This window comes from Ascidia mentula, chromosome 4 (assembly GCF_947561715.1).
Source record: "Ascidia mentula chromosome 4, kaAscMent1.1, whole genome shotgun sequence".
Lineage (NCBI taxonomy): Eukaryota > Metazoa > Chordata > Ascidiacea > Phlebobranchia > Ascidiidae > Ascidia > Ascidia mentula.
In genome coordinates this window covers 16,470,000-16,491,354 of record NC_138569.1, presented here as the reverse complement: position 1 = coordinate 16,491,354, position 21,355 = coordinate 16,470,000, and the positions used below count along the sequence as shown (strand labels likewise).

General features: G+C 39.8%; 2 protein-coding genes across 5 annotated transcripts; both read right to left on the bottom strand.

Annotated features, from left to right (window-relative positions):
• Nucleotides 1-593: 593 nt before the first annotated feature.
• Nucleotides 594-2,753, bottom strand: LOC145898182 (monocarboxylate transporter 2-like). The gene is made up of 4 exons (XM_082986613.1): nt 2,422-2,753; nt 2,229-2,369; nt 1,375-2,166; nt 594-1,305 (listed from the first exon to the last, which is right to left on the bottom strand). Exons 1-4 carry the CDS (start codon nt 2,648-2,650, stop codon nt 1,148-1,150), a joined length of 1,320 nt encoding a protein of 439 aa, XP_082842739.1. The 5' UTR covers nt 2,651-2,753; the 3' UTR covers nt 594-1,147.
• Nucleotides 2,754-5,487: 2,734 nt separating this feature from the next.
• LOC145897080 (GATOR1 complex protein DEPDC5-like) lies at nt 5,488-21,204 on the bottom strand. 4 transcript variants are annotated; one of them, XM_082985248.1, is made up of 32 exons: nt 21,108-21,204; nt 20,840-20,946; nt 20,656-20,772; nt 20,172-20,312; nt 19,622-19,804; nt 19,225-19,289; nt 18,962-19,131; nt 18,573-18,740; nt 18,197-18,347; nt 17,722-17,834; nt 17,274-17,443; nt 16,760-16,918; nt 16,148-16,318; nt 15,730-15,915; nt 14,991-15,130; nt 14,405-14,568; nt 13,708-13,800; nt 12,742-12,874; nt 12,062-12,309; nt 11,672-11,795; nt 11,425-11,596; nt 10,854-10,981; nt 10,656-10,776; nt 10,075-10,317; nt 9,411-9,523; nt 8,990-9,122; nt 8,683-8,788; nt 8,199-8,419; nt 7,759-7,917; nt 6,742-6,910; nt 6,412-6,478; nt 5,488-5,935 (listed from the first exon to the last, which is right to left on the bottom strand). In XM_082985248.1, exons 1-32 carry the CDS (start codon nt 21,169-21,171, stop codon nt 5,506-5,508), a joined length of 4,929 nt encoding a protein of 1,642 aa, XP_082841374.1. In that variant the 5' UTR covers nt 21,172-21,204; the 3' UTR covers nt 5,488-5,505. The 4 variants fall into 4 exon arrangements, with proteins under 4 accessions (XP_082841374.1, XP_082841375.1, XP_082841376.1 ...); XM_082985249.1 differs by having other exon boundaries at nt 14,405-14,562; XM_082985250.1 differs by having other exon boundaries at nt 18,573-18,701.
• Nucleotides 21,205-21,355: the final 151 nt, after the last annotated feature.

Sequence of the window (21,355 nt, the reverse complement as noted above, 5' to 3'; positions counted from 1 at the left end):
CCTGCATCCAAATCGCGCGTAATTTCGACGCGAAAAAACTAATAACTTCTGTTGCAAGAAGCTGACTTTGAACGTTTTGTTCAAAACTTCTTTTTAATGCTCGTATTTAACTTTGTTTCGTCAACCTACAGTCACAGTGAGACACACTTGACTTACATTCAGTCCAATATTACAAAAACACATCTACAACTTTACTTTAGGCCTAAATGCACACAAAACGGTGCAACTGATCCATAGCAACAGGATTTCAGTCTTTCACAAAACGAAGTCTTGTTACTACCTGTATTTGATACCTATATCCAGGTCTAGTGCGAATAATGAAAGTAAAAGAGAAGGAATATACTCGGTAAGTAGTAGATGTTGCCGCAAAAAACGCTTGAGGGGTAAAAGGCTGCTGTTTCCGTAAGGCATGTTGTCTTATTCTACGAAAAAGCATCAATTCCCTGAGGCTGTTTAACAATTTTTCGTCATACAAATAAAAGGTCATGGTTGTTTAACAAGCAAGTTTATTAATGCGATGGTTGCACTAAACACATTTTCTGCAAAAATTCGCTACAACATTTGCTTTTTACGTCAAAATAGAATGTCCGACCCGAGGCAAACATTCACTCAAGGGCAGCCAAAGCAATTAGTAATCAACTGATTTTATGCCAATGTGCACAGGAGATATGGAAGCAATTAACATGTTATGACAAAAGTGTTTGTTTGCCTCAACCCATTAAATCATCAATCAATGTTTGCCTAGCTTTCTTCCACAAATTCCATTTCAACGTTTGGTCATTTTTTAACAAATGTTTACAACTGTTTAAAATTACATGAAAATATAGGCCAAGCAAGGCGAAGTTACTGCCAGCAACCTCCAACGCATGTCACCTGCCCCTGACGGCTGCTTAATTTTTTTTTTTTTAAATACAAATCTGCACGCCGTCTCTTGGAGGTCGCAGCATTAAATAACGTGCAGTATTATCATCGCCTGGAAAAAGGTTTTTTCATTCAGTAATTTCAATTTGCAATAGCATTTCATGATTGGAATGAACATATGCATTTATTTCGTTTGTTTGTACCCGATTTTTCGAGGTAGCAGTCAATAGATTGTCTTAATATAATACGCAAATTTTGAAAAGCATAGTTAAATAGCTACACAACCTCATGCAGGACGGTGGTTGTTGTCGATAATAATATTACCACCGTTCCAAATAACGGCAATTGCGGTGAACGCTGTACCGGATAATGCCGCCATTCCCATGGAAATCAGCGTGAGCCAAAATACACTAACAAAGGTACCGGTCCAGTCGACGACGGCGCCTGGACAGAAATCACAATACGTTATGGGTGTATTTGTTATTACCACTGAAACAACTCAAGTATACTTACCAGACAGCGCGCCGCTTATTAGAGTACCTATCCCACCGACGGCGAAAAAACATGAGAATGCAGTGGAAGCAATTTCAGGTGGGGAATACTTTGCGACCACTGTAAACAATGCGGTAGATATGGCACCAAATGCAAGTCCGTATGCACTGCAGTACAATGCCAGCACCAAGAAATCGGAATTTAGCGCTGGAAGAAGTTGTATAGTCGACATGACCCAAAGGAACCCGCAAGAGACATGAAGCAGATGTCCGCTTATGAAGTTGGAACTTGAAATTATCACGCCTGCAAAAAATCTTCCCACAAAATCTCCAATAGATATTGCAGACAACAGGATAACGCTCTGCGTTTCGGTGAGGTTCAGTTCAATGGCGTACGGCACAATGTATATGTTTGGTATATACATTACGGAAGCGTCTAAAATAATTGTGAACAAAAATCCAAAACCCAGCCAGTATTTTTTAAGAAAACTGGACGTTGAGTTCATTTCTCTTTTCTGTTTATCCCGGTTTACTTCTGTGAGTTCCAGGGTTTCTCCCTCAACCGATACTTTATCGACACTGATTGGTCGCAGCAATGCTCCACCCACACACGTGTTTAAGCTTATTGCCCCGAGGATGAAAAGAGCACCTCTCCATGTGTATAAGTCCATTAGGTACTGTGCAAGGTACGGAGCGGCTATGCCGTACAAAGTAGATCCACTTAACGTGATACCGTTTGCAAGCGGAAAGTACGATGAAAAATATAGTGCCAATTGTGACATGTAAGTCAAGCATGCCATTCCATACCCCAAACCTAAAGGATATTTTGTTTAAATAGTGATTGGATTGCTGAAATTTGGCATTTATACAACTTGCCTGCTGATATTCCTCCGACATACATCAACAATATATTGGGGGCGTAAGAACATGTCACCATACCAACACAAGACAGTAGACCGCCGACGATTACAATCTGTCTCTCATCAAGCCGTTTTCTCAAAACTTCACCCATTAGCGCTGTAAAAGAGAAAATTTTAAAATCAGTCTAGGGTTAATTCGTAACACCAACCGCTTAATGTGATGACGCTCATGATGACAGTCAAAAACCAAGAAATCGCTGCGTTGCTCACTTTCAAATCCTCTCTCATTTCGTAGAAGAACACTCCCATTGTTTTGGGAATTCCAAATCCGATTCCCATATTATTAAAAGCTGACAACATAACGACCCACGCCCACCCACCATTGGGAGGACGGTCGACGTGATGTATTCCATTCAATGTTTTGATTCTCAAACCCATTAAAACCTCTCGAAGTCCGCAATGTTGATTAATGAAGAGATATGATTTCACTTTTAAGCAAACCCTTGTATTGCACCTTCAGTGCAAAGTAGTTTGCTGTTTTGCTAACACTGCAATAACACAGATATTTTGTTTAGTGCGCAACGCCTATAGTCACCGCCGATGAGTATTTGCAAAAAATATACAGTTAAATGCACAAAAAAATGTGTTACAATTTTGCTATGAATCCAAAATGCCACACCGCAATAACAATTGACTGCATCGCCTTCCAAGCAAAAGAACCAAATAAACAAAGCGCTCACTGTCTCAATGAACCGCGCATACAGCACCGCATGCCACGTGCTGACAGATGCTGATAGGCGTACAACATACAAAGCTTCGAATTGAGTTTTAATTTTCCGCAATACCTTATGGTCTTCTCGTCGATTAAACAACACCAAATACTACGAAGTATATTGCATCTATACTTAGGTTTGTGCCATTTGGAATAAGTAATTTCAATTTCACCAGGTGCAACAATCCATGCAGCATGGTAAAGCTTGTCGCAGCGTCCACTGAAACAATCTGGTCTTATTATTACCTCGTTAATTATTAACCTATCGAGCTATTTGATCACAACACTGACGCAACGGACAATCACAGCTGCATAAACCCTGATACTTGTCAGCACTCTGTGTGTTAATACAGTGCCGACAACTTGTATAACGACACCATAGGTGGCACAGTGTAATGAATACCACACACAGTAGCAAGCTCTTTCCTGTTTCCAGCAGTACGCTTATCTATTACATGATGTATCCAAACACTGAACTTTGGCAGTCTGTTCTGGTCTGCTACTGCATCCAAACACTTCTTGGCGCTGAACCAACACGCAGCATGCAGGGGCAACTCTTGATAATGAGGGCACACTTCTCGGTTGACAAGCACCTCGCAAAAAAGGCAGAACATCAACGCGATTATTCGACCATAACAGTTACATTTGTTCCACAATTGTATGAGGTACGGAATACCAAGACTTCGTTTTGTTTAACAACAAACATAATTAGGCCGAAAACAATTACAAGGTTACATGAGTTTACCCATTAGTTTAACGTAAATGACTAAAGACTAAAGTAAGTGTTGTCACATGCCAATTCACAACACATCTGCTACCGCCATCGTCGAACAATCATCTAATATCGGTCACTTTTTTGAAAAAGTTTCGCAATTTGTTGGTGGAAAAAAATGTTAAAATATACTGCCTCCAACGAAGGCCATACCAGATCATTGCATATCCTTCCTTTTTTATTTGAACGCTTTTTCATAGTAATAGACGTTTCCTTCCCTTCTATAGTTATAGGAGATGTTTTCCTCTACCCGTCGATAATAAATGAAGGGATAGTGCACGATGTAGAACTAATCCATTGATGACGAAAAGCTAAAACTATACAGGCCCTTTAAGAAAGTAAAGCGGCAATGTTACGCTCTGGTCAACCTATTAAGTCCTGTGACGGCCATTTGTGCCAAACCAATCGTTGCATGCGGTGAATAGCACAGAAACACAGGGCAGTTTCTTGTATCACGATTTTGACGTCTTCGTGTTTTCTGTTGAGTAAATGCATCCTTATGGGTTAAACATCGAGCTTTATTATGTTCAGAAACATATTTTTGCGAAAAAATAAACTGGATCAAGTTGTACTAAGGTTTCCCACGAGGCTGTCATGCATCTATCGCAGCATTTCTTTGTAGGGTACGAAACAACAATCGTATACAAAGCCATCAGTTTCTGCAACCGTCCATTAAAAACAAATGTAAAATAGAACTAGAAGGTAAGTTATATACGTTTGCGCAAAAGTCCATATCAATAACTTATAAATCATGGCAATGTTAATAACAGTATGGGCCAGTCTTTTTATTCTCAGAATTATAAATGACACGTCTATACTTACACAGCAATATTGGCCTAACGACCCTGGGATCTTCAAACCTAAAACTTGACAAAACTCTCGGGGGGTCCCACAGCAACAAGCAAAAAATCTCGTCAAAAAGAGAAGAAAGGCGCATTGTTATCATATGTAAGTTATGCGCAGTTGTTTTATCCGGGTTTTCCTTTAAACTTTTTGACTTTTGCGTTAAAGTAACCCAGTTTTACACCTTTTTCGGTCGCATAAAATGGTGATGCCTTTTTGGGAGATTCATGTTTTGAAAACCCCAGAGGTTATCGATTCAGTCGCCCACGTGATGATAAATTCTGGAAATTCTGGAGAAAAACGTTCTGCTGCAGAAAGACGATTGCAAAGAAGTGTTGCACTGCAACCGGGCTCATGGGACGTTTATTCACTCGTCCGTGACACTTTTAGTTGAATATTAACTCAATAACGAGTAAATCAAACGGGAGCTCAAGAAGATCTTCAGAAAGCTCTGGTGAAACCACAACATTGGTCAATTGAAATTTAATTTTCCAGTCTTTTTGACGCGTCCTACCTGTTCCAGTTCTTGCACTCCGGATATAATTTTTGTCTATACGCGTCGCGCCAATATCTTACATGCAAGGGGCTGCATAGAATTTTTTCAATATGCAAATTAAGCACGCTATACAGAAAGCATACAACAACATTCCGTTTCTAATGAGGAAAAAACATGCTTTTTCGGTTTTGAATGGAAATATACCTGACCCCCGAAAAAAATAGTGAACTAAGGATAAAATAAAGTTTCACTACATGTACACCTATCTATAAAATACAAATGTACCAAAATGTATGTAAACTCGCTGGAGCTAATAATGCATTTTCCAGTTATACCACAAGATCAACTTTTCATAAGTGACGTTTTTATTGGTCAATAGTAATGACGGGCAATACTGCAATGACATGATTTTAGTTTTTGGCAACATATTCACTCAAAAAGCACGAAAAGAAATCGTTTAGCCTGTCCTCTGAGTTTGCGCAAAAACGAACAAAGTCTTGTTCAATATCCTGCACAGGAAAATCGTCGAGCACCGACAGACGCCATCGCTTGGTCTGCATGTAATTCGTCGACCAGTAAAAACCGGTTGAATCAAGTTCCGACTGGCTGATGAAGCCAAGCACGTTAGATGGGGAGTCCCTGCCATCATCTTGAAGCGGTAAACGCCGTGTCGAATGTGCGCGTTGTCGCAAGCTTATTGAGTGACGTTGTACGGCACGATTGTGCAGGGGTATTTGAGCAAAGGCCTGTCCCGTACAGTGAATGTAGTTCTGTGACACGGTGTATCTGGCGCTTGGATCAAGATTCTGGGATCCGCTGTCATCGCGCGCGAAACCGAACCTTTAAAAATGCCCAAATAAAATAAACATAGATAATATGAAATTATTGATTGCCTGGCTAACTTCTCACACAGGTTGAGATCTTTGTAATCTACATTCTCACAAAAAAACTCAGCAAGCACCGGTATTCCCAAAACGCTGGTAAGTAACACAACAAGCTGTTGTGTACTACACTGACTAGCTTACACTGCTTTCTCCTCGACAGTAAAACTTTTCTGGACACAACCCAGCAACTGAACTCACCCGTATGTGGTCAAACGATACGAAAAAGCTCGTGTCCTTTCTCTTCTGTCTACCGAGAAGCGTTAAACCTGACAAACTAGCTTATGCTGAAAAAGCAGTCGATAATAGAAAGCATCTCTGGGAAACTGCGTCGTTAGGAAGGAAATGCAAATGGGAGACGTCGATTACAAGTGTGCAATACGTGGGATGTATAGCAACATAATGATACGGCTCTTGACCAAAACACAAACGTACCTGCGCAAGATTGCCTCCATGAAAGATATCATTGTATCCCGGTACCACGCCACGTTCTTCGAAAGATCTACGTTTATAAACAGCTGTTGAAGGTTTTTTTCATTCCACACTATAGTCTGGCTTATCAGAAGGGTTCTTATTACAAAACGCAAACTTTTACGAAACAGCGTTTGTGCAGTTGTGGGCTTTTTACCACAATATGACAACTATACCATATACAATGGACTTACAATGAATGACAATTTAGGAAATGTCATATTTCACACACGAATATGTGTACGCTCCTTGTCAACCTTTTAAAAAATACCGCCAACCATGATGGCCAAATACCTTTAAACTCAGACTTGGTGTCAAGCAGAGCTTTCACGTTCAGGGGCACGAAGAGGGGGCTTCTCAGGGGTCCGCCTGCCCCACTTCGGGGGAAAGAGAAGGGGTCGCTGGGCACAGGGAAAAGGTAGAGGTCGCAGTTGGACGTCGCCTTTCGGTACCAGAGTTGCAACTAAACCAAGAATGAGATGTTTGTGTTTTTTCGTTACCAAAAACGATAATTTGCTTTAAAGTGCGTTCCCACGTGAACACGTCATGTCAAATTGAACTGTGTTTGCAACTATAGGAAAAATTACCACAAGGTGGCTGATTACTAGTTTGCTAGCGTTAAGAGCATCCCCGTTTCTTAATAAGTAATAAACAAAATTAACACAAAAGAATTGTAAACAGAACTCTCAAAACATGTTTCTTTTGTTTTCTTGCTTGTTACTCCCCGTTTGTGCTGGTATTAGAATTGTTTGTGCTTTCACGTTTTTACCAGTCTGCAGCAACTGAAGGAATGTATACTAATGTACATACCTTAGACCTTCATGTCAGTTTCATTGTATTGTTTTACTAATTTTGTTTTAAAAAAAGAGTTGTTTTAAGTGATACTGATGATGCCGAATTTAGTAGAAATGTATGTATCAAAAACAACTGAAAGCCAAAGGACTCAGGTTTGCTCTTATATAACAGAATTGTAAGTTTTAATTAAAATCCAAAATACGTCTAAACCGCAGTGGTTCTTAACCAGGGGTGCTCGCATGATTTGAGGTGTTGACAAGAAAAATGGTTAAAAATCACTGTTGTTAAAACAAAGGCATTGACTGAATATTCGTTCTCACAAAGTTAAACGACCAATTATATCTGAATTCAAACATGCTACAATTTAGGAGTTGTCTGAAAACGGATTATAAGCAAGTTCATGCACAAACATTTATGTAAATATCAATAGTTTTAATAAACAGTTACACTTCTCAATACTTTCTGTGGATAACAAATGAAAAATGCTGGGATAGAAATAAAAAAACATATTCTTACCATACTAGATACGCACGAAGCAGTTGCAACCAACCACTGCATCTCGAAAGAGAAAATGAAGGAGTCGGCACCTGCCCGCACCCCGGTCGAATATCGTACCTCTGCCCACTCCGTGCGATTCGTGCGCTGTTTGTTTACAAGTGGGATTCGCACTGTTTGCTGACACAGAAGAAAGCGTGTTTAACAACGGATACATAAACAGGGTGACGGTTTCGAGTAGAAATGTCTAGGTGTGGAACTATAGTGTATAATCTAGAGGTTAAACAAACATGTACTGTACTTCCCTTGATAATTTGAAGAGAAAAATCACGATGACAAAATATTTATGGTTTTACCAAATCCCTCCAAAAGCAAGCAGTTGTTTAGCCAACTTAACCATGAAACCACTATTCCATAACAAATAACTGCACAATGCCTCAAAAGTGCGCAGCAAGAGTTACCTTAGCTGGAAATGTTCGATCAGCCCTAGGGCTTTCACGATTCGCGGTAACGTAAAATGCCCCAGATTTTCCCTCAGATGAAGTTTCCCGATTTCCGAAAGGCGTTTTGTCGCCCGATGATCTATTGTACAACTCCCACCTCTTGATGGCAACTTCGAACCAGCGCGAGTTGTAAGTGTTGGAGAAGGTCGACATGTACTGGTAACTTGTCGGATCCTCGACTGGAAAAAAAAGAACTATTCAGTTAGATATGCAAGAGTGTGTGCGTTAAAAATCATGAACAAAAAAAAACTAAAGGATATTCATGGGGTGTTTCAACGACAAAAAAGATTTACACCGCGATGAATGTGTCGTTCACATATGTATACTTCAACCGACGCTAGAATGCGAGTACGGAAACTCCTAAGCGAAAATAGTAAGTACTCAACATTAATAACTTCACAGAAACTTTGACTACGGATACAATTACAACCGATCCACTCACGGTCGTTCTGCTGTTCGTCTTTCATCGAATAGAACACGTAGCCATAAACAAATCCATGAGTCATATTGCCAGACGCGTGGTTGATCAGGGAGTAATTGCACATTGTCTGCAACACAAAATATAAATCCTCCCTATTGTGCTTAAAGATAAACACAGCCCACACAGTCATCTGTTTTCGCACTGATGATAAATACAATTGTGTTTGAAACGCCAGTATAATTATCATGCTAATGAGCAATTTCTTTATACAGCTTCGGCGTTTAAACTCTATAGCAAGTAATAGACGTGATTACGTGATAAACGTTACCTCAAATAGTCGACAAGCATCCTTTATACTTTCGAGCCCGCCAACGTTGGCCAGGGCCCAATGCACCGCCTCAAGACTTACAAACGTCTTGCTTGGAAATCCGTAGGACTCGGACAGGAAGCTGAGGCCCGTTCTGAAGAAAATTGACTTAGGTTTAAATGGTAACACCTGGGACAGTTACTTTGCTTAAGGTATTGCCAGTATCAATCATATAAAATAGCTCATATGTAGCATGAACATTTTAGATGTAAAAGATGACTTAGTACTTGTTACAACAAGCTATTTGCTATAAACATAGCGCATTGTTTCGATCTATTATCGCATCAGTGCAGCTTGCGTTAACCAGCGACATTTTGCCAGCCAGGCAGCTTGACAAAGAAACGGTGTGCACTGCAACGTTTTAACATTAGGTAGTGATTACTCTGGATGGGATAGCGCTGCGAGGATGTCTGTGAGTTCAGAATTGCAGGTAAGAGAATGACGCCTAGGCTCTCCCTGTTGCTTGCCGTCTCCATGCTTGTCAGTGCGCGTCGTCTGGGAATACAACTGTACGTCAATTATGTAAAAAAGCAACAGGCGAAAAACACTTTCATTCAATATTTTTTGGAAAATAAACACCCTGTTTGGGCCTTCAATACGACGATGAGGTTCACAGGCTTCGCAGCCAAGCTGGATCAGCCACTTTTCCCGACAAGTCGGAGCGAGATCTGAAAAATCAAGCTCCCGGTGAGGTTTGAACGAGCTCAGTTGGTAGAGCGTTGGGCCTGGTTAGCCCAGGGTCGTGAGTTCAAACCTCACCGGGAGCTTGATTTTTCAGATAGCCAAATATAAAGGGCCTGCGCAGTGGAGCGATCCCGCCTTGTCATGCGTAAGCATGGCATTACTTCTGCGTTCAATACGACGAGGCTTTTTTCTTACTGGTAAAATATACAATGTATTTTTGCCAGAACGTCAGTTCTCAGTAATGATGTTATGCCCGGAAGTAACAGCAGAACAAAATTATTATATTTATGGAAAGGAACAAATACAACGGTCAAAAAGCATCAGACAAAACTCTACATAAAGTTCAAACAAAAACATATTACCTTTACAGCCACTGGCCTGGCGTCGACAGAGTGCGACAACTTCGTCGTGATTGTGGAGATGGGAGCAAAACTGTCGTTCAGTTGCTGGCTTGTCGGGGTAGACCGGTCGCTGGTTGGCGTGTCCGAGGTGGGTCTTGCTGGTGGAGTGGGCGTGGCATGGTTGGACACGCTCGAGTTTTGAGTAAACGCTGAGAGCGATGTGTAGGACTTAGACAAGCTCGGTGAGAAGTTGGCGAACGACTTCTGTATAAAAAAATTGTTGCTTTCTTCTCGTCAATGTAAATAATAGCGAAGTGAGTGTGGCATTTTTTGTTTAGTTTCTTGTGGTTTGTTTAAATGTTTAAGGCCAAACAAACAACAACGATTTTAGGCAAACTATTAACAAGTTCGCAACAAAGCAAAATAAACTGCGTTTATACATGATATTATTGAGTTAGTGGGTCATATGTGTTTTAACATAGAAAAATCTTTTTGTAATGTAATTTTAAATGTCAAGTTTCCATCTGTGTCACGCACAACGAGTGGCGTTAGAAAAAAGCTGATTTCAGTAAGAAAACCTTAAAATGCAAGGAAAAGCTCACCCATGATTTTCTGAAAGCCTGCGAGTTGGGTCGTCTTATTTTGTTGATGTGCTCAAGGAACCTGATGAATCCCTCGGTCATCACCCCGCACTCACCGCCTTCAAAATTACTCTCATGGGATCTGTGGCGACGTCGTAACGTGAAATTCGGACACTTTGTGTCGAATGTATAGTGAGATAAGAACCGAGCAACGCTTACTTATCGCAGTGACACCCATCGAAAGAGTCGTATCGCACTTGCCCAGTTTCCGTGCATCGTTTGAGTGCCTGTAGTCTCTTGGTTGGATTCGGTAAGACCACGTACTTTGCCTTCCAGCATTTCAAGCCCTGTGTGTGTTCGATAAGGGTTATAGACGCCAAAAAAATACTGTCCATGCAGATAAAGGCCCATGCTTCCAATCTACAAAGTGCTGAGCTCCGTGAAAGTAAACTTTGTTCCTAAACTTTCCAGTTTCTTAAGTCGCAACCATCATTTAGTGGCACAACTTGGTTCATGACAAGACGTCGAGGTAAATCTACACATGGGTCCGCAGAAGATTTCGTAAAAGGGGTGCGTGACTAGTAAAATGGTTGGGAACCACTGCTCTGTTATACGCAATAAAAACAGAATATCAAAAATTCACGAGACCTAAAATCACATACAATTACAAAGATACACAACTATTGATCCAACATAAAATGATGCTCACATTCACGAAATTAAAATGTGCCACATTGCAGAACATATGACCAATCTTGTGTACTGTAAAATTCAATTGGGAATTACTCACGATCGCCATCTGCAGTTCACTATCTACACAGCACACATAGTTGTCATGGTGATTCCACTGATAATCTTCCACCTTTTCATGAGCGAAAGAACATCTGGACGGCTGGAACTGACCCCGGGTTTTCGGCCATAACATGTAGCTGTATTCAACTGTCACTGTGTCGAACGGGTGCCTGTCAAGAAATACCATCCGTTCCATTCACGTGCTTACTTCTAAATGTATACGAAACAAATTCTAGAATACGTACCGCGGTTTGAATATGATGACTTCAATTTTGTCGTCGTCCTGTACAAACCGGACGAAGTGATATTGGCGTCCATGACTCAACATACAACTGTAGGGGGATGATTTTAGTTCGTCGAGCCCGCGAGCTGCAAAACGTCAAATAAACCAGATGTATAATTTATAACCAACAAAAACAACAGCAAAGAAAAACATGGCGTGAAGAAAATAATATGTGAGACAAATGTTTAATATTGCCAACATGTCATGCAAGTCACCCCTATAGCAGTCACCAGCTTTACTTTATAAATACACATGTAGTAATTACTTGGTACTCTAAGTTCCCATGACCAATTAAAAACAACCCAGTAAAAACAGCAAAACGTCAAATAAAGAAAAGAAAAAATCCACTTACGTGAAGAAAACATGGGGCTGGTACCACACAGCTGGGAAATAAACGACACCTCGCTGTTGTTCGGACTAATAACAGTGACCACACTACTAGAGCTGTCGTTGGTGCGCATGCGGTTGGTCTGCTTGATAATTTGGAATCCCTGACACAACCTTTGATTGATCAACTCCTGAAATACTTCTTTGGAACTTCGAATCTCAAGACTTGGTTGTTCTGACTTCGTCCTGAGTACTTCGTCTTCATCTTCGTTGCTGTAGAATTGGGTTGTGAATGTGTGTTTGTTTCAAAAGGCTCGACACCCAAAAGCCGCAATTAACGTGACAATTAGAATGAAAACACTTTTTTGTGGTATAGTTTTGAAACGGGATTTATTAAACGAGTGCTATGGATTGGAACGAAATAAGATATTGTGCGTTTGCGTTGTACGTGTTCGTGTTGTAAACACCCTTTTTGTTCAAAACATACATTCTCACCTGCAAGGTTCTTTCAACAAATTTCAGAAATTTAACGACACGATGATCAAACTGACCCTAAGACCTACATTCGATACAAGCACACATATATATGCAAGTGGTCTTAAGTCAACGACAAAGTTTAAGTATGTTATGTAGTTTACGTTTTCAGGGTAAACACAAGTGAGAAGTAAAAAATTCAAAATCAAGTACAGGAAATCATCAACCTACCAAATGTCGCCGTCGTCCGGAACCAGGAAATAGGATTGTTCGGTGCAAGCATTGCGGAGGTGGGCGTAGGTGGGGTGGTAGTCGGTGGTGATGGGGAGGCACGCAGGGCATTTAAGCGACTTCCAGTCCAAACCTAAACATATTACACCGACTGTAAGCGTCCACTCCGGCCTTCATTAATTCTAGGTATAACGCTGCGTGCGAGGTATGAGACATGCGATATTGCAAGCCACAAAAACGTGATGGAGATGATGAGTCAACTGCCGAAGTTTTTTTCCCATATTATTTGTTCTTAGTGCACCGAATAGACATTGTTTGATTTTTTGATGTTGTACCTAAAGTGCCCATGACCAAACCTTGAGGTTTTTACATTAAATTAACGTTATGTGTACAAAATAGTTTAAACTGTTCCTTAATGTTTTATTCAAAATGTCATGTTTTTGAACGTAAGTGACATTTTGCAATAGAACTGTTGCGCGATACGCTATCAAAAAATTGATTTTGTTAATTCATGTTTCTCACCGGAATGTTTGATAAAAATATTCAGAAATTCCATTACCACATATAATCGAGATTGGTGACAGTAAATCACGATCGACTTTTCGAAATTGTTATGAAAGGTGATTTAAAACAATACAATTAAAAATAAAAAGATTAGGAGGTGAGAAATATACTGATATGGTCTTTGAGGCAACTGTGACTAATATGGCAGAATGACAAACAAAAATACCACCAAAAACAGCAACGTAGTGCAACATGCAACGCTATCACCGTGGATTGGAAATTACAGGCATACATTCCAATGCAAATTACGCGACCGTTCGAACGTTAAAATCACGTGACGGCAATGAGCCAATAGGCATCGCCGGGCATGCATCAGTGGAACAGGTCGACGTTCACTACACTTGTGGACCTGATCATGCACAAACCACAATGCAGTGCAAGGTAACGTAAAACATAACATGCCCGTGTGCGTGTCAGACGTCCACTGGATGTCGCCCGCGATGCCCCACATCCAGCTGAGCCCGTAACTGGCGATCGGTCTCGAGACGTAAGAACCTGTGGTGTACAAGAAGCTCGCGACACAGACATTCACACTGAATTGAGGAATGTCACCGAAGAGGAAGCGGCCATGCTGGATGTACACACGTATAATGAACACACCGTTGATGATAGGAATTACGTGAAATCAAATTACAACGATGCACGTAGCGCAGAGAAGCAGTTTTTGATATGGACTGTATGAGTCTAAGTTTGAATGTATAAGCGTACAATTCCACAAAATATAAAGTTTAGAGCATAATCGTCCAATGCTGTAGTCGTTTTACGTAACTGCCTCTGAACACTATTCTTAGTTTAAAGCCCTGCAAAAATATAGATTTCTATCCAGTCTCTCGTACGGTTTTTGCACATTTACGCCATACATAAATGTCAGGCCTGGATCTGAGGCAATTAATGCAACAAAGAATACATTAGTCTCTTTGTCTTATTCCATTCCGCGAGCGTCTGCGAATGGTTCCTGTTTATTCTCCTGACACCAAACACATCCAGCAAAAAGCAAAATGAAACCCATAGAAAGAAACATCAAGTTTACAACACAGTAAAAATAATCAACTATACCGAGCCCAACTAAAAAGGTTTCGCACGACCCGATACCGAGTACCTTTTGCGCCTTGTTCGGCCGGGTTGGGATTCAGTGACCAAGATATGCTTTCGTTTCCCATCAAATGTTTGATATTTCTGGCAGGCGATGGACTTGAACTTGCCGAACCGCTTCCCGAATCCACTGAGCCCGGTTTCATAACGATATGACTGTGAAAGCTGGAACTGAGATAAACGAGCAGAATGAAACTGTGTGCGTTAATCCTTATGTAAAAGTGATTATACTGCAATTTAAGACCTTCATATGTGCCTTTATGTACAATCTATGGCTCATTTTGAGTTGCAAATTAAATCAAGTGGCAATGTTTCAAAACACGCGATTTATGTACAGTGAATTTAACATTATAAATGTCACAATAAAGATGGATAATCTATCTGAGCTGTCTAAAGATCGCTTTGTTGGGATTTTAATACATAATTATTGATACGGTGTGCGATCGACAGCCTGCCAGGGGCCTTTGGTTTTTTGATCCAGTTTTTATTTATTAATCACATTGTCACAATAAAGAATTGTTTAATCCAACTGATTTGCGAAACATGCAGTTTAGCGTAAAAGTTACAAACTTCCCGGAAATCTATAAACACACTTTGTGGAAGGTGAATTACGAGAAGGGCTGAATCCTACTGATGCAACGACACTCTCATCATCTGCACTCTCCGACGTTTGTCTGCTCCTCGAAATTGACCTTGTCAAGGGATTTTGGTGGTGAAGGACCAAGGCCTCGCCCTACAATGTACTTTATCTGACATATCGGTGCCAACCACTTTCGCACACCGTCAACAAAATTATTTATGAGGCCAAACAACAACGGTTCTCAAACTGCTGCGGTTTATGAATTACATGATATGCAATGAATTACATGATAGGTTTTGCTTCTTTTTTCGTAATTGTTACGTAGTTATAAAAAATAGGGATTTGTTCATTCCGCACTAATGAATTATTAGTCCTTGTATGCAAAACGTTTGAACACGACGCTCTCCTATGAAGGCACGCAGATGTGGGCTCGGTGGTATGAAAAAAATACGCTTTCCCAAACGTGTTCACATAAAGACATCATCACAACATGCCAGACCACTATAATTACTTCGAATTGTCAGGAAAAAGTGGCTGATCCAGCTAGGTTGCAATGCTGGGCTGCGAAGCCTGTAAACCTAATGATCGCGATATGATAGCTGTGATCGTCAAGCAAGGACCCGCACAGTGGGGCGATCCTGCCAATCATGTAAAACATTACTCCCAAAATAAGCGTTTGTTTTGTGCAAAAAACATCCCATTTATTTGAAGCTACCACACGAATTAAGCGTAGAAGTTGAGCTGTTTCTTACCTGGGGACCTCTGGGATAAGTATGCACCCACCGACGGCGGTTTGCTGTGAGTGGTGCAAACATGTGGGAGGGGTTAAAGGGGTTGAATAAAGCTCTTCTCTGCAATGCCTTGTTGCTCGGATCTTTCAACAAATTTTGAGGTAAGTTGGCGCTTCCCACAACTGGCTGTGGTTCGGCGGAAAGGTTCTGTGAAAAAACAGTCAGAACGTTTACTCCAAAAAGGAAACTTTGCAGCTGTCTAAATGATAATATTGACGGCTATAGGAATATACCAACATCAAAAAGATTTTAGATCAAGCCGATTCCGAATACCTAAGTCTAAATTCGGCTCAACATCCTTATTTAAGGCTCAGGAAACAACAATAGAAGAAACTTACGCCATTCATTCATTGGAAATCATTACAGACACATACTTTACCGTTTCGGTCTGGTAGTATTTCTCTAAATTGGCCGTCATTCCAACAGAACTTGCCAAACCACCCTGGCTCTGTTGGACATGGGCGAGGCGGTGAGGTTTTGAAAGTGGAATAAAGACTGGTCGCGAAGGTTGGGTCTGGGAAGCCAAACTACCCGTATCAGGAGAATATCTCTGTAACAGAAATCATGAATTATTACTACTTGGACATTCTCATACCACTTTACAAGTGACTTCACATTAAACATTTGTTAGACATAATCAATACGCATAATTACACGAGTCTTTTGCTTTGGATAAAAATGTGATCTGTATCACAACCATGCTTGTTTTCAACTATGGGCAACCATGGCCTACTCAAATACCACCAACTTGTCATCATGCAACGTTTAATTTGTTAGGGCCATTGATTGTGTGGAACTGAATGTTTATCAGGTAAAAGTTGGACGTATAAAGGAGCTTTATTGTACTTGCTGACAATACATAAGCGGGTGACATAGTACTGAAATACTCTAGTAGGAATGCACATTCTATTGGACTTTCACGACATCGAAGTCCCTCAAAACGCATTAGACACACAAATATCTCTGATTCAGCTAAGCTTAAACAACGAACCATTTCAAACGACTTTTGTTTGGCGGCTGGTGGCCATTCCTCGCTAAACTTGCTGGGACGTTTTACGATCGTTTCGCGGGCAGTCGAAGTCTTCTGTAGCAACGTAGAGTCGTTCGCAAGTTGCTTCCACGTGTCCGACAGGCGCGGGAACCCAAATACCTAGAAAGAGTCCGATTGCTTAAGTCTACGCAATTTAGTGTAAAGAAATTGGAATCTATTTTTAGGAGGTCTGTAATTAATGTCACTGTGGTCTATTCACATCTGAATGGAAAAGACCATCCATATAATATTTTGCTCCAAAAAGAAATTAAATAAGACATGTACTGTATTCGTGGAAATCTACACAGAAAAGCACATAACACCCGCTTATAACGACTATAAAAGCGAGAGAATAAGGAAAACAAGCAATAAAAATGCCACGGCCATTCCCATTTACGGCTTCGTTGGAAATAAATATCTAGTATATATAGACAATACAACTATAGAGCAGAGAAATTTAAAGTCAATAACACACCTGCTTGTCGAACTCGGCGTAATTGGGTTGTTGTAGTGATGGTAGATCAGAGTCCGATTCCTTACTCACTCGCTTTGGTTTGGCGACGAACGATGCTGAAATCTTGCGTTCTGATTTCTTTTTCTTCTTGGCAACGTGAATTCGGGGTATGTAGTTGATGTTGGTTGTGCCTACATGCAATTTTACAGCAATTGTCTTGGTAACCCTTAGGTTGTTACCCATACCGTTTATTCATTGTTTAATATTCATGGGTCATGTGCGTGGTACTTTTGCGAGCAAAAAAAAAATGGTTTAATTTGATTTTAATTAGACGTTGTCATAGGAATAAAAGTAAAATCCTCAATGTTTCAAAGGACGGTATATTTAGGAGTCTCGGTTACAACTCCAACCATTGCGATAATTTGAGACAGTTGGGGTATAGTTGCATTTTAAAACTTGTGTTGCTAACCTTTGTCAGAAAACGGGTTGATGGCGTAAAAGCTGTGGTTGATCCAGTGTGGGATGTTAAAGTCTTGCACAGGTAGGGTAGACTTCATTAGCCCAAGGTCTGTGGACGATCCTCTGAAACAGAAAAACAGATTTGCACAAGGAAAACTTGAAACTATATTTTGAATGGAATTAACCGACAAAAGTCCGCGGTTTCCGACCAACATGGACAAACCGCAACTTACAGATGTCTGTATCATAAACTAATCATCATTAAGAAAATCAACACCACGAAAATGTTATTTTATTGAGTAGACTGACGCTTTTGAAACTCTTTCCAACAAATTTAACCTTTCCAACAATGCCATGAAGGGAAAATAAGCTGAAGTTAACGGCACACAATATTGACCCGAAAAGTATTCATCCGTATATGGTCATCTGGCTTAATGTTATACAGAACAAAACAACCCTAATTACATAATACATAAAAACCGTACCCGGTGCTTGTCGAATGGTGGAACTTAAAGAGTGGAACTGCATGCAAAGGTTGTTGGCCGAGACATATTAGGTCACTGCCAATACCATTGTCAATCATACGTTCCTTCGTGAGGATGGTCAAGTCTCTGTCGACGTCAAACACACCCACACCTACAAACAAATTCCCATAGCTGTATCTTTACTGTCGGCCAACCTGGTAGTCTTTGAGAAAAATTTAAACTTCTTGGCGAACTCACAGTTATATACGTTTATCATTCACAAGTACAAAAAAGTAAAAATACATAGCAAAGAGAATAGTTTAAACTGTAATTTTGTGTGAACTTTCCCGCGCTGTAGAGAGATTTTATCCAAGTCAGGTGTTTTGTTATATCGTACCTGGCGTAATGCAAACCACAATTTGACCAGTTCTGTCCAAGTTGCGATCCACGTAATGTCGATCGAAGACGTTGAGGGACATGTTGATTGCTTCAAGAAAATTGCCTTCCGATGCTGCCGAGTTTTTGCCTGGTGGACAACCCGGTATCTCGGTAAAAGATTGATATTCTGCCAAGAACAGGAGAAACAGAGAACCCAGAAGAAACAATTGCGGAATACATTTCAGTGATCTAAAGGCAGACAAAACTTTAGGATTTAAAGAAACAAACGTGCATAAAGTTGAAAAATACAAACAAACCGTGTTTCAAAACCAGTAGAAGTTTAGGAAAAACTTTTCACTTTTACAACATTTCAAAAACTTCCTGAGATAGCTTCACAACACCACTTACTGTAGAACAACTTCTTGAGAGTCTTTATTAGCGGAGTGCAATCATCCATTCTTTCCGTCTGCACCACACACTTGTAGAAGTCCAAGTAATACTGGCCGTTATAATTCTTCCGCACGACTTCGCGAATATCAGGAGGAAAATCGTTGAGGAATTTTGTGTCGTAGAAAGTTCTGCCAAATAGTGGTGATACGTTACACAGAGGGATTGAAAACCACAGGGATATGTTTCATATTTCAGTGCACAGAATTATAATATCCATTTACCTCGAAAATAACACCAAAGTAAGCTCGTGACAACATTTCTTTTCCTTCCATTTGGTGAACAAAGCCTATGAAAACGAAAATGTTAACCACAAGCGCTGATTGTAGGAATATCCAGTATTACAGCAATGTGGTCGACATGATTGTTATTGACTTAACAACATAATCTACTAAACTATCTAACCCTGGTGTTACGGGAATCACTCCCAGAGGTTCTGTCAACTTTAAGGGATCCATCCAATTCATTAAGTCATGACATCAATAACATTAAATACTACTGCATTAAACTAAAATATTCTGTTGAACTACAATGAAATAACGTGTGGAGAGCGTGTTTGTGAAGAATAAATGCTTTTCTTTTCATAGTTTTATTGTTTCAAATCTAACTACATAATCTCACCTTTAAAAATCCGTTGACTGCTCGTTCAAACTGCAAGTATCCGTATGCGTCGTATTCCCACATCTCGGCGCTCATTTGAATAAATAGATAGACTTTGGCGGTGAAGGAGCGAAGCACGAAGTTGGTGTGATCGGATATGAAGCCACACTTCACTTTGACACTGTTTGCCCACATCTCACTCACCTTGTTCCAAAACAAAGTTTTAGAAGACGAATATAGCGCCCAAGATCAAACAAACTGCAGTGAAATATTGTCTTTAAGCCGAAGGTGATATGACACAAATTTCGACTCAAAAGCAGAGAGACATCCTAGTGTTTTCAACATAACAGCATCCAGTATTTGAGCACTTTAATGATAGTCTGGCCAACCGATGCATTTTTTATTTTTCTATTTTAGGCCTAAATTTTGCAAAGTATTAACCTTAAGCATTAACCTGATTTTTATGGTTTGGGGCATATAATACAAAACAAATTTTGAATAAATAGTAATTGACAACTAATCAGAATGAATTCACACCATGCCACACCCAGTAACAACAATCTTTGCTTACTTGTGCTCTAATATCAGAAAACTCCACTGGGTGATCAATATAAACACATGAGTTCAGGAGATGTTTCTTCATCCTAAGCATGTCACTGCGACTGATGTACTGATCTTTGAATGAAACTTCCAGTAAATCCACAGTAACATCCTTGAGCAACAAGTGAAAATAATTTAGTTTAGTTAATCCTGCATACATGTCTATTGACCAAACAGTTTATATCTCAAAAATGACATGATATACAGTTTTCAAAATAGAGCATATGAATTTAGTGATTGGTATTGGGAAACTGTTTCATGATTTAAAATTGCTAAACTCGCTTGCATTGGTATTTGCACAGAATTTCTACCGGAGCATAATTTCTGAACATATAGTACCCCAATGCTTTCATTGGACTTTTTCTGTGTCAAAGTTTAGAGACTTCAAATGGTTAAATTGGCTTCAATATTGTGACTATTCGATGTTAACAACAAATGCTAAATACAAAAATTACCTCTGGCTCTACTTTCATAACATTCACATCTTGAAACACCTGAAAGTTGAAGCAGGTTGCAAGCCTTTTCTTTATACTGATAGCACCTTTGTTAATTTCCCCTTTTAATGACTTTACCTGTAACAATGTATTGGATCTATTAACAAGGATCAATATTAAGGATTAGTCTACAATAATGACAAACCTGGACAAGGATAAAATTTGAAACATTGCTGTTACAGTGATTAATTTTGAGGAGGTCATTTAGATTCACATCTGGAAACTCTGATGCATTAAAAACAAGCAGCTGATCTGCATGAAAACAGTTATGTATGATAACAAAATAAATCTAATGAGATTTATGTACTGCACAAATTACAAATATTCACAAATAAGAGTAACTTCATCATAAAAAATATGCTTTTTATAGATGTACAAAAAGCAAGTTTTTGCCAGTACCACTTGTTGCTTACCACTGAAATCGTCAGAATGTATTTTGAGCTTGAACTGTTTCATTTTTTCAAGTACTTCATGCATTGACAAATGAGAGAAATAACAATTACATTTGTGTTACTTATAAGGGGAAGCCCCAGTGTTTACGATTTTTATGCAATACAAATTTTGAGACTTGGGATGTAAAGTATATCATATATCAAATATATCAGGCTCTTACCTTTAAAAGATTTTGGAATATTTAAGACAAAAAGCAACAAATATTTGT

Excerpts from the sequence above, each read along its gene's own strand:
- LOC145898182 (XM_082986613.1), bottom strand. The coding sequence starts at position 2,650 with ATGGGTTTGAGAATCAAAACATTGAATGGAATACATCACGTCGACCGT. Across the intron at positions 2,370-2,421 it reads GAGCGTCATCACATTAAGCG|CGCTAATGGGTGAAGTTTTG; the intron begins GTTGGTGTTACG and ends TCTCTTTTACAG. Across the intron at positions 1,306-1,374 it reads AATAAGCGGCGCGCTGTCTG|GCGCCGTCGTCGACTGGACC; the intron begins GTAAGTATACTT and ends ATTTCTGTCCAG.
- LOC145897080 (XM_082985248.1), bottom strand. The coding sequence starts at position 21,171 with ATGCATGAAGTACTTGAAAAAATGAAACAGTTCAAGCTCAAAATACAT. Across the intron at positions 20,773-20,839 it reads CAAATTTTATCCTTGTCCAG|GTAAAGTCATTAAAAGGGGA; the intron begins GTTTGTCATTAT and ends ACATTGTTACAG. Across the intron at positions 14,569-14,990 it reads CGTAATTCACCTTCCACAAA|TTCCAGCTTTCACAGTCATA; the intron begins GTGTGTTTATAG and ends CGTTTATCTCAG.